The sequence below is a fragment of the Nakaseomyces bracarensis genome, assembly GCF_045282275.1.
Source record: "Nakaseomyces bracarensis strain CBM3 chromosome Unknown Scaff9_0, whole genome shotgun sequence".
Classification (NCBI taxonomy): domain Eukaryota; kingdom Fungi; phylum Ascomycota; class Saccharomycetes; order Saccharomycetales; family Saccharomycetaceae; genus Nakaseomyces; species Nakaseomyces bracarensis.
Genome location: NW_027263970.1, coordinates 863543 through 876448, shown reverse-complemented (window position 1 = coordinate 876448; position 12906 = coordinate 863543). Strand labels below are relative to the sequence as shown.

The window sequence follows — 12906 nt, the reverse complement described above, 5'->3', positions numbered from 1 at the left end:
ATCAATCACATGATATACCTCAAAAAACGAAGAGCATTAACGATGTGTTGAACAATGGCAGGCAATATATGTGGCTACAACTCTTTATTTTTTGGCCCTCTTCCATAAAAAAGAAATGCTGTTCTTGCTTGTTCTCTTAGGCCAGTTCCTGGAAATGTATGTTGACACACCCAATTTCTCTATGTAGTGCTTGTTTTAGACACAATTAAGTTTATATTTGAAATACCTTCGTTTCGTAACCACTCAGTACCGCATTCAATATATTTCTTTTTTCTTTCTTGTTAGTATAGAAAAACATAGAGATGTATGAACTTGCTAACAGTACACTTTTGTCAGCAGATAATACGTTACGTTGTATTTATACGACAGAACTCCATTTCTCGACCCCACCCAATCGATATTACGAAAAACCAGTATTATTACTCGAAATAGTAACGGAGGGTATCCTAGTCGACTGTGTCTGTTAAATGAAGGTAAATAAATCTACAGCCATTTACTACAACTTCACAAATTAAATTCTAGATCAAAAGTCAAGAGACCCCAATGAAAAAAAGAAAGAAATGTTTATCGTATAATCTACTCATCGCTTTGATTGCTATTTATTAATTACAATTTCGTTATTTTTAATGCCATTTCCAATCGGTTGTACAGTGGTTTCTAGGAGGGCGCTGAAAAAAAATTTTTCAATGAAAAAAAATTTTTTTGATGCTCATCGCAAGAACCCACCCATAGTATAGTGAACAATTTTTTTTTTATAATTTGTTATATTATTCTTTTGAATCTGGACCTGAAAAAAAAATTGATATTTAATTAGCTTTCTATTTGAATTTTTTTTATTTCTTTTGAGATCAATTCTTATTTTTTTTTTTAGAGAGGTTTTATCAAATAATAATCAACGTATCAAAAATATATAAAAAAAATGTCTACTAATTTCGAAAAGCACTACGAAGAGAAAGTTGATGACTGTAACTTGGAACAATTGAGAGACATCTTGGTTAACCCAGAAGGTAAGTCTCCATTGGCTAACAGATTCAGAGCTCTTTTCAACTTGAAGACTGCTGCTTCTGATTTCGAGGCTCATCCAGAAGATGCCCAAAAGGCTGTTGAATACATTGCTGCTGCTTTCGTTGACAACTCCGAGTTGTTGAAGCACGAAGTTGCCTACGTTTTGGGTCAAACTAAGAACATGGGTGCTGCTCCATTGTTGAGAGAAGCTATGTTGGATGCTGCTCAACAACCTATGGTCAGACACGAAGCTGCTGAGGCTCTTGGTGCTTTGGGTGACTTGAACTCTCTAGATGCCTTGAACCAATGTCTAAAGAACGACGAACACGAGGCTGTCAGACAAACCTGTGAATTGGCCATCGAAAGAATAAAATGGCAACACTCTGACTTGGCCAAGAAAGAAAGCTTGCAAACTTCCTTGTACTCCAGTATTGACCCAGCTCCACCTCTATCCCTAGAGAAGAAGTACAACCTAAAGGAACTACAGGACTTGCTTAACGACCAAGAGCAACCTTTGTTCATGAGATACAGAGCTATGTTCAGACTAAGAGACATTGGTACCGACGAAGCTGTTCAAGCTTTGGCCACTGGTTTCAATGATCCATCCGCTTTGTTCAAGCACGAAATTGCTTACGTTTTCGGTCAAATGGGGTCTGATGCTGCCGTTCCAGCTTTGACTGAAGTTTTGGGCCGTTTGGAAGAAGCTCCTATGGTTAGACACGAAGCTGCTGAAGCTTTGGGTGCCATTGCTTCTCCAGAAGCTTTGCCAGTTCTAAAGCAATACTTGAACGATGAGGTTGACGTTGTCAGAGAGTCCGCCATTGTCGCCCTAGATATGTGGGAATACGAAAACTCCACTCAATTGGAATACGCTCCAGCTTAAAAGAAAAATGTATTATATTTCAATTGAATTATGTTACTCATTTTTCCCCGTCCAATTCATCACACAACAAAAACTGTACTTTTAACTTAACATTTACACCAAGTTATTATTTATTATGAGTTTCTTTAATTACTCCTGTGGTACGGAAAAGAGAAACTATCAGTAACGATGCCATGCGTAATAATTCATACTCGAAATGTGGGTAATTAAAACAATAATAGTTATTAATCTGGTCAACCTTTTCTTTCATATTTTTCCTCTCCCCGCATAGACACTTATTTATTTCACTTCTGTTTAACCATTTTTTTAATTTTAGATATAATATTTGATAGATTAAATATATGAACAATACCTTCATTCATGATATTTATTTAAGTTCCTATTACTATGGGTATCGAAATATAAAATGACGTCATCGCGAATTATTGAACCTTACTGCAAAAAAGTGCAAAAAAATTGCAAAAAAATCGATGAGCTTACGTATATTAATCATTGCATATGTTTATATAAGTTTTCCGTTCCTGTGTAATTATGAATTCTGATTAAAGATCTATAGATATAATTAAGAAGAAAACCATGAGTCAAGAAATTGTATTCGTTACCGGAAATGCTAACAAATTAAAGGAAGTTCAGATGCTTTTGGCTCCAGTTGATGGCCAAAAATCTGTCCAGCTTACGAATGAACCTCTTGATCTGGATGAATTACAAGATGTGGACCTAGAGGCAATCGCTTTGAACAAGTGTAAACAGGCTGTTGAACTTCTAGGCGTTGGTAAACCAGTTTTCGTGGAGGATACAGCTTTAAGATTTGATGAGTTCAACGGTCTTCCAGGTGCCTACATTAAATGGTTCCTGAAAAGTATGGGTCTCGAGAAGATCGTTAAAATGCTTGAACCATTTGAGAACAAAGGTGCTGAAGCTGTGACAACAATTGCTTATGCTGACGAAAATGGCCAATACCACGTCTTCCAAGGGATCACAAAGGGTAAAATTGTGGATAGCCGTGGCCCTACAAACTTCGGTTGGGATTCAATTTTCGAACCTAATGAAGGTAAGGGTATGACATATGCTGAAATGGATAAGGAGTTCAAGAATGTTATCTCCCATAGAGGAAAGGCTTTTATTGAATTCAAAAAATTCTTGTTCGCTTAATAACTTATAATGACTCTTTTTTTTAATTTGAGAATTTCATACTATAAATCTTTAAAGAATAGATATACTTTAGATATTATTATAAATTGAAGCAGTCATCTTATTGTTTCTCTATGTATGTCTTTATTCGTTAGATGCTTTTAGATATTTTTACTAACAGATTTAGTAGTTGAAGATGTTCGTTAGTACCATTAGTTAGTTTACTATCAGTATCGAACAGAATCATGGAGACTTTGTTCTTGAATGCTGTATCAAACTCATCATTTTTGATGTAATAGTCATGTAGTTGTGATACTACAGCAGTTGCAGACCAACCTTTCTTAATAAACTCATTAACATATTGTGTAATCTTATCGAAACCTCCACTACTTACAAGTTGAGTTATCTCAGCCAGAGTATCTTCAGGTACAACACCTGCAAGTTCTTCAACTAGCGCTACGGATATCTCTTCCTCTCCTGAATACCCTATATTCTTAGAAGCTGACTGCAGGAGTGTAATTGCCCTTCTCAGATCACCAGCTGAGATATCCAGAATACGCTCCAAGACTCCTTCCTTATATTTAACGCTTTCTTGCTCTGCAACATATTTCAGTCTTTGAAGGGCATTAGAAGCATCCAGAGATTTGAACCTAAATTTGGAGCATCTTGAGGCCAACGGATCAATGATTCTGGTGACATAGTTACAAATCATACAGAATCTTGTAACTGTAGAGTATGTTTCCATAGTTCTACGTAGTGCACTCTGTGCATCAGCAGTCATAGAATCAGCTTCATCTAAAATAATGATCTTGTATGGAGGACAAGGATAGTTTTCTAGATCATGCTTCGAGGGTTTCGACACAGTAAGACGTGCGAAGTTTTTCACCTTTTCTCTTACAATCGAGATACCTCTTTCATCAGAAGCATTCAATTCCAAGACTCTTGTTTTCATAAGCTCAGGGCCAAACAATTCTTTAGTCAACGCCAAGATAGTAGACGTCTTACCTGTACCGGGTGGCCCATAGAACAGCATATGTGGAAGATTAGCTGACCCCAACGTCTTCTTTAACACCGTGACGGCATGGTCTTGGGCAGCAACATCGTCCAATTTCTTAGGTCTATACTTCTCCACCCATGGCTTAGACTGCTCCGCATTGTGCTCCGTATTAACCTTTCTACGCTTACTCTGAAATCCTTCAAACATTATTTTATCAATGGTATAACTCTTCCTCCTTTAATCCAGACAATTCCGAAAATCCTGGCAATTCTAGTATCCTAGCAATTTCAATTCCACGTACCCAATGAAGCGATTAGCAATGGTTGATGGTGTGTTAGGTGAACATTTAAACGATTAATTGAGTTTGAAGTACTTACGTTGTCAGGCCTTTAAACATTTTTGGTGATCCGAAGCTGAAAAATTATTGAAAAAAAAAAATGCGATGAGCTTGGGTGCTGACTAAAGAAAGACTTGATTTATCTCTAGTTCAATTACAGTTCAACAATGGTCGATTTAGCTGTGACTGCTTTAGCTGTATCTGTGAAGTGAACTGGGATTTTATGATGGCTGTAGATGACGAGCAAGGGAACAACATGCTAGATGATGTATGGGGGTCCGATGGCGATGAGGTGGTACCAGACCTGACGCAGGATCTTAGGAAGCTTCGTGATAACCACTCCAAACGTGGCTATCTTGACGGTATCGTGAGTGCTAAAGACGAGAATTTGCAGACAGGGTTTAATGCGTCCTTCCCATTAGGAAGTGAATTAGGTATGCGAGTGGGTAAGATAATAGGTAGATTGCAGGGACTTGAATATCGGTATGGTGGTGACGATACACAACTAACAGAGGATTTCGTTAAAGCTAAACAGGAACTAAGGATAGATAAGATACTGACGAAAAGTATATTCGACCCTGAGTACAACTTGCCCGAGGGTAAGCATCCTACAGTTGATAAATGGGAAGAACTGACAAATACTTACTGTAAAAAGTACAATGTAACTACCAAATAATAGTGTAAAGACAGCACTCACAATCATACCTAATGGTAACACCATCCTTGCCTCAAATATAACGTCCTAATGAATCACACAACAGGTTAGTATTCTATTATAGACAAGTATACATTTAATAATAATAGACATTCAGAGATAATAACCGGTATTATATATTAATGTTTATTTATTTCGCAATCCTAAGATAAAAAACACCTTACATTGGGAGCCTTGAATGTAGTAGAATTGTAATAGTTTAAAACTCATTAAAAAAAAAAATGAAAATCGCTTGCTAACAGATTAACTACCAGAATGGACACCAACCAATATAGTGTTGACAGAGATTCTCAACCGATGTTGCTTGCTGAATCAATTTATCAACTTGATCATTTACATCTAAGTCAGTGAAACGTTTAAAGTCATTACCAGTTAATTTATCTGTAATCCTACGTAACACTAGCAGTGCTCTGGCATTCTTTATTTCAGCCTGTTGCTCTGATTCCATTTTATTTGCTTGCTCCAAGTTAATGGCTCCCCTCCTTAATAGTTCACTTGGATTAGTAAATTGCAGTTGAATACCAGTCATCTCAGTGATCTTCTGAGGTGGTAAATCAAAACCCCAATGAATTAGAGGGTCGAATGCGAAAGCTTCTAGAATAGCCATCAACGATTCTTTATTATCTCTTAGTACCCTCAAAACATTTTCACAAGTAATTCTGAAACTACCTTCAATTCCACTAACTTCCATGGCGAACGTCAACATTCTAGTCAATCTGAATGGCACCTTTTCAGGGAATTTTTCTCTTAATATAGCAGCTTCAAAACAATCACCAAAATCAATATGGACCACCTTGCCGGTTATCCTATCAAGCATCAGATTACTTGGATGACGATCACCCAATCCGAGAATGTAACCTACCATTGACATTACGGCTAGTGATCTAGTATAAGTTGTTCTTCTATCCAGCCAAGCTTCAGAGGATCTACTCTTTAACCAGAGTATTTTATATAGATCTTGACCTTTAGTACTATCTAAAGCATAAGTAAAGACTTCAATTTTTTGCAGCAAAGTTAAATTGTCGAAATCAGGAGCCATTTGTAACATAACCCAGTGTTCTATATTTAGGGGAATCTTTTTAGCATCACGATGTTCACTAATTAATACGTGGAAGGTATCACTATTAGGAACCCATCCTAACAAACCAGATTTTGGAGACAGTGGGATAGCTGAATATTGTTGAATATCCAGGTGTCTTTGAAAACATTCAGAGTCAGTCTGCAGTAAGGTATTTACTAAACCAAACAGTTGCATGACTAGATTATCTTGTCTAATATCTTCATGTCCTTTCAGAACATACTGATATTCCAAACCGTCACTACCCCTAATGGACATTTTTCTAGGCCTCTGTTTAGATGCAATAACTGTCATAATAGGATCAAAATAGGAAATCTTGATGACTGATTTTGTAGCTGAGTAAGTACCAGGAATAGCTAACTCTAAGTCATGTGCGGCTAGCAGTTTTGGAGATACAAATTGTAATTCTAGGGTCTGTAACTGAGGCAACTGTCTACTAATTCTTCTAAAGACATTGTAGTAAATATCCCAAGCTTGGTTTAAATTACTGACATCCTTTGTTCGCTTATAGTTTAAAACCCATTCATACGCATCATTCAAATCACGACCAAAGGATTTTTTGAAAGTGGCTTCACGCAATGTTTGAGGTTCACGTTTTAGCAATTCATGCAGTGGTTCCAGGGTAGAGAACATTTTTTCGGTATTGTGTTCCCCAAAGAACTGTCTACTAGCATCCTCTAATCCTTCATACCATAATTCATGCCATAACACAGCCACCCTAATCAACTCGTGACTAACTAATTCTGCTTGATCTACTAAAATGAGACTATGCATTCTCATTTTCTCTATAATGGATATAGCAGCCTTTTGACGCGACACAGACTCTGACTTAATGGCAACTGTCAATGGATACACAAGTGCTTGTGGATGAGCCTTACCTAAATCAGAAAGTAAAGATAGCAAAGATTTACTAACAGTAGGATCTGGTTGATGGATACGAGATATTAACTGTGGTAGTACTTCCAACCAAATGTCAATTTTTATCATACTAAAACCATCTTGCATGGCTTTGTTAGCCTCATCAATACCACCGAAAGTGAACCACAGAGTTAATAACCGTAAAGTGTCTTGCAATGAACTAGCATTCAGTAATGATATAGAATGAAAAAAACCTTTAATCGCAGGAACAACATGTCTTTGGATCATCTCTGCTGGGAACTTTTTCTCATCGAGAGTATACGAATCTGCCCCCATAATACTATTCTCAATATTCCAAACACCATCAGTAGTTCCATTGGTCTTTTCTTGTGTTTCATTTTTAATTGTAGAGGTAATCATACTAATAACCTCAAAATTTGCTAAGGCCCAATTATGCCAGGCCTTATACCAGTTTTTGTCAAAATGTGTTGCAAGTAGATATGAACCCAATATGGCATCAGGATTTTGAACCCTCCAATTAGGTTGGATTGCAACTCTCCATTCACCCTGCTTTAAGAAACACCTAGCCAACAATTTCGTATAGGTTTCTATATGTTGAGAGGGAACTGTGGCATTTTGAGGAACACTTTGGGCAATCATGTTACTCGGGTCCAATCCTAAATCGTGCGCCATTCTGGATGTAAATCCAATTAAATGATGTAGAACCTCTTCATGTGAGCCGGTAGCCCATAGGTATTTTAATTGCGCATAAACAACTGGGGGAGGCGCTTTTGCAGTATTCGGATGTATAGGATCGCTACCCTCTTCTAACAATGAATTCAAAGCTTTCTGAGCTAAGCTCATTCTTCCTGACTTTCTACACAAGTTAGCGAATTTAATCCAAATTTGCATATCCTGCTTGGGTTTTACAACCAATGATCTTACTCTCAATACCCTTTGCCAAATATCAACATTTTTTTGTGTTCCAAGTAAACGTTGATCCCAGACCTTTCTATAATGAGCTCTTTTCGTAGAGTTATGGGAAGATTTCTTATAATCGATGATTTCTTCTAATTCTGCAATAATTTGTGTCCTGACAACAACACCATAAGCTCTGGTGTAACTCTCATTAATCAATGCAGAAATCTCAGTAACTAGTAAATCTCTAGCAGCAAAGATATGCTTCTCGGCCTCATCAAATCGATTTCTGTGCAGACATAAAATAGCGTCAAAAAATTCCTTATCAGGTGAATGCTCCTTCATAACGCTGATATACTTTTCAATTTCATCCCATTCACTTAGACCCCAAGCGGCACCAGCAGCTAAAGGAGCAATTTTCTTTCTAGTTTGTAGATTTGAAAGTTTCCATTTTGTATCCGCCAGTTTAGAAAGCTCTTCATACTCACCCAATGCATGTAATGAACGCATACGACCAACAGTGACTTCCACAGAGTCATCGCCAGCGTCAGCTCTTTTAGTGTATGCATCAAGAGCATCCTCCCACCTTTGCAACTTTTCGTACCACGTCTCCTTTAATTGATAGGAGTGATGTTGTTGAGCATGCTTTAATATACCAACAGCCGCATCAGTTTGGTGAAGTTGGTTATTAATGCTAATCAAGGATTCAATTGTTGAACTCATTGGTTCTTTGATAAATTTGACTTCCTTATAATGCAACGCCTTAGCATACGCATGACATCTTTCAGCATATTGTCCAAGGGTATTAATAGGGATAGGAAGCGGTTTATCATCATGCTCCATGAATTCAATCAAATTCAGCAATGCCTGGTGGATTTCAGGAGGATTCTCAGGTGAAGAAAGAGCGGTACATAATGATTCAATCAGATTCTCCTGATATTGTGTATAAAGCTCACTCCAAAGACTGGAAAAAGATGCATTGAATAACTCTCTTGCCAGTGGATAATAAATGCTAGCTAATCCAGAACATGCACGCAAAGCATGTGAAGGTGACTCCTTCAAAAATTGAATTGATAATCTTCTGATCCATTCTTGCCAATCTTCTTTCGTCTTCTGTTGTGAACAGTCCCATGTATTCTTCAAATTATTTTGATTAATTGAAAGTTTCTTATCGCCACTATCTCCGTCAGAAAGTATTATGGGTGGTGAGTTGTCTATATCTTCTTCGAGAATTATAGTGTTTGGAATGACCTCATTTCTCAACAACTTCGTTATGAGTTCATCATACACGGCATGTTTGATGGAATATTCAACCAGAATCCTGTTTACTACTGGAATGAAAACAATATAGTTCTTCTTCAGTCTAAGAAGCATTAATGAAAGTGTATTCAAAATACAATTTTGTGTATCATCATCACAACTAAATAAGGTACGTGCAAGAGCGTGCACTATTCTTGACGACATCTCCATTAAATTGATGCACTTTGATAGCTTTCCTATCGTTATTATTGCAGTTTTTTGGAGTAATCCGGTCCCATATTCAACAAGTTTAACAATAGAAGGAATAATAGTATGAGCATACGACTCTAAACATGAATCAAAGATAACGAATGATTGCAGTACTCTAATAGAGTTAGCTCTTCCAGGAGAGCGATCCTTTTCCAGCACACCTAAAAGAAGGTTTAGAGTTTGAGGTACGAACCTTTTGAATTCACCTTCCAAAGCATAGCAAATAGAGTTTATGACAGATATTATTGTGATTTGTAAGTATTCACGAGGGAAGAATTCGTTAATAGCACCATAAATCTCATCAATGAATGGCCTTATATGTTGCTTCACTATACTTATTAGTTGACATAACTGCTGGAAATAGAAATCTATTAGAGAACTGGGACACATATGCATTACACTTATAATCCCTGGAATGATTCTGTCAAGAAATGAAATACATTTCAATCCCATTGTTTGATAAATTTGCATTATTGCTTGTACGACAGACGTATGGTAAGACGACAATGATGGATCATTCAGGATTTTCATTAATGTTGTAATAACGACAGTTGGATAGTAGTCCTCATTCGAGGGTGAGTTGCCCTGCATTAACAGAGCCACATCAATAGACGGTTGATTTTGCTCAACCGATATTTTAGTTTTGGAAGTCACTTCTACTTCTCTCTGTTTATGAGGATCTAATGCACCGAGAATACCAATCAAACGAACAGTTTCTCTACGAATATTCTGTGATCCTTCAGATTTGAGAATACTAATTAAAACACCCAATAGTTCTGGATAATCGAGTAATGGATCTATTACGTATCCTGAAGATGCTGCTAATTGACCAAGAGATTTGAGAGCCGCATCCCTTTTAAAGGAGTTCGATTGATCCTGTAGAGTTTTAATGATAAGTGGGAATAGCTTAATGTTAAAAGTTTTCATTTCTTCACCACCAACAACGGCGAGTTCTCCAATAGCTTTCAATGCAATTGAAGCTACTGTGGAAGAATCATCATCCAACTTTGGCAGCAGAACATTTAATATAGGCTCGATATATGGTTTTGTCATATCTTTACCTGATTGTATCAGAGTGCACAGTAATGTGACCGTTTCATCCTTCCGATTTGGGAAATTGGGGTATTTCAGTTCAGTAAGTAATTCCAGTAAATACTTTCTCAAAGAGGGTATGACATATGCGGGATTTATTATAACTAATCTGCCAATAATATGCATGACCTCAATTTGGATAGCTAAGATTTCATCGTTTAACGCCGTAAATAAAAGTTGCACATTTTCTGGTTTTGCTAAATGAGAATCAAAGGATGAAGTTAAATGTTGCATAATCTCTAAACGAATATCTGGATTTAAATCAGTCACTGCAATTGTTAAAAGCTTCTCCAAAACTTCCGATACTGTGTTTAAGGAATAGAAAGATGTTTCTGTACAGATATGATCAGCCCGAAATATATCACATGAAGTTAATGCCGCCAATTTCCTAACCATGTCATTATCATGCTCAATATAAAATATAATTACGTTCTTCACGAAATCGGTTAACCTTATCTTAAAAGTAGTTTTCTCAAATATTCTAAGAGTTTGTATTAAAATTTCAGCATCACTTGAATCATTATTAGTTACCCCAGTTAGTTCGTAGATGTTCTTATCTCTCCAAGCTCTTGCTATTCCAGCGGAAAAATTTATACCTTTATGAGGTGTTCCTGGTTCAACAAAAGGGCTTCCAGATAAATGGAAACATAAGAGATCTAATAGTTCTCGAACAATCCTTTTTGAACATTGAGGGGTATTCAAGCTTAACAATTCTAATGTTTCTTGTAAATAATCAGATAAAGGACACTTTAAAATCAAATTTAATAGCCCACCATTAATGTATTTTGCTAAAGATTCACCCATAGCTGACGATAATTTCCCAATACAGTAAAATAGTCCTTTTTCATACTCTTTCCTAGTTTTATATTTGACCTGCAAACCGCCTTTAATAGTTACTAAAAGCGAATCTAAGAAATCATTCATAGAGGTCCCTACATTATCAGCTATGTCACCGATTGACATATATATTAGTGACCGTTCCTTATTAGTAATTGTATTTACGGTATTATTTTGTAACAGGTCTAGGAAATGATTCATGATCTTTTCAAGATACAAGTTAGAAAACAAAACGGGATTTAGAGATGCTAACAATGATACGATGCTACAAAGTTCCCTTCTAATCAAAGGTGATTTGTTATCTCTGTACGACATCGTAACATAATAAATATCATCAAAAAATTCATCCAGGTAACTGTTGTTCAGTTTCAATAGTTCGTGGTATACCAATAAAGTGGCATGGATAGACTCTGAAGTATTTAGTGTTAAGCTGAACGCACAACCTTGCATGAGTCGTATTATCCATTGTTGGCATAAATCTTCGTCTCTCCTAGCAACTATTTTTAGACAGCACCCTACGGTTTCTGCAGCATCCTCCCTCATAATCTCATCACTATCACGTAATGCTCTCCAAATGTTATCCAAAATAGAATTAATGAATGGGTATAACACTGATGGGGAGTTTTTACTTAGAGTAGTAATTATCAATAAGCAGGCATGTTTTCTGAGTTCTTGGATTTTACTAGAAGAATAACTTTCTGGAGCCGTTGTCAGCCATTCGATACAATTTTTAACTTCATGATGTAGGAAATCTGAGGTCACGGAACTCGAAGGGGCAGCAAGTTTTCCTAGAGTATCAACAGCCAGTCTCATGAGTTCTATGTTCTTGGAAGGTATAAGTACTTTCAGGTAACCCGCTAGCCTTGTGGTATAGCTCGGCAGTTGTTCTGTTTGGGAGTAGAACCATATGAGACAATCCACAGATAAAATACCCGATATACGCTCCCTTGTATCCTTACTATGCACCAGCTCAAATATCCTGTTATTCAATGTGTGGTTAAAACTCTGGAATTGTTCAATTGAGAGCTCTCGGGCCAGCGATATCAACAGTGATTTGAGTTTATTGATAGCGGTGACTCGGTGTTGCAAATACGGGCTTCGCAGCATATCAAATATATAGTCCATCATGACTGGCAGCATTTCCAAGTCAGTAGAGATATTCCCCTCAATTAGAGCCTCTTGTCCTACTCTAGCCACACTACTGTCATCACCTTTCCCCATATTGCTGAGAATCGGAGTCGGCGACAAACTCTGCTCTTTCACACCGATAGCCCGCAGCCCAAGCGCACTGGCCTCCGCACTGACACTTCTGCTGTTTCTTACATTGTCAATCCCAGATATCGGCCTCCTAAGATCTTCATCATTCAATAACCCTATCGTCATCACTTCTAAATTTTGATTCAATTTTCAATTTTAAAAAAAACAACCTCTTATTTAATACCCTTTCTTACTTCTTTTCTAACCTAATAAAAGAACCCGTTCTTGAACTCCAAGGATCCAGGCTCTAGCTTTCGTAGTTCAACGTATTACTGCATCAGCCAATGCA

The 12906-nt window shown here is 37.0% G+C and overlaps 5 protein-coding genes across 5 annotated transcripts; 3 read left to right on the top strand and 2 right to left on the bottom strand.

Annotated features, from left to right (window-relative positions):
- Nucleotides 1–919: 919 nt before the first annotated feature.
- On the top strand, nt 920–1888 carry LIA1 (deoxyhypusine monooxygenase; the record flags this gene model as incomplete). The annotated part of the gene is made up of 1 exon (XM_071052773.1): nt 920–1888. The coding sequence occupies one exon, from the start codon at nt 920–922 to the stop codon at nt 1886–1888; it is 969 nt and encodes a 322-aa protein (XP_070906620.1).
- Nucleotides 1889–2464: 576 nt separating this feature from the next.
- HAM1 (nucleoside triphosphate pyrophosphohydrolase HAM1) lies at nt 2465–3040 on the top strand (the record flags this gene model as incomplete). Its single annotated transcript, XM_071052772.1, has 1 exon — nt 2465–3040. The coding sequence occupies one exon, from the start codon at nt 2465–2467 to the stop codon at nt 3038–3040; it is 576 nt and encodes a 191-aa protein (XP_070906619.1).
- A 130-nt stretch (nt 3041–3170) lies between these two features.
- RFC2 (replication factor C subunit 2) lies at nt 3171–4223 on the bottom strand (the record flags this gene model as incomplete). The annotated part of the gene is made up of 1 exon (XM_071052771.1): nt 3171–4223. One exon carries the CDS (start codon nt 4221–4223, stop codon nt 3171–3173), a length of 1053 nt encoding a protein of 350 aa, XP_070906618.1.
- A 356-nt stretch (nt 4224–4579) lies between these two features.
- On the top strand, nt 4580–5029 carry YAE1 (Yae1p; the record flags this gene model as incomplete). Its single annotated transcript, XM_071052770.1, has 1 exon — nt 4580–5029. One exon carries the CDS (start codon nt 4580–4582, stop codon nt 5027–5029), a length of 450 nt encoding a protein of 149 aa, XP_070906617.1.
- A 286-nt stretch (nt 5030–5315) lies between these two features.
- TOR1 (phosphatidylinositol kinase-related protein kinase TOR1) lies at nt 5316–12743 on the bottom strand (the record flags this gene model as incomplete). Its single annotated transcript, XM_071052769.1, has 1 exon — nt 5316–12743. The coding sequence occupies one exon, from the start codon at nt 12741–12743 to the stop codon at nt 5316–5318; it is 7428 nt and encodes a 2475-aa protein (XP_070906616.1).
- Between the last annotated feature and the right edge of the window lie 163 nt (nt 12744–12906).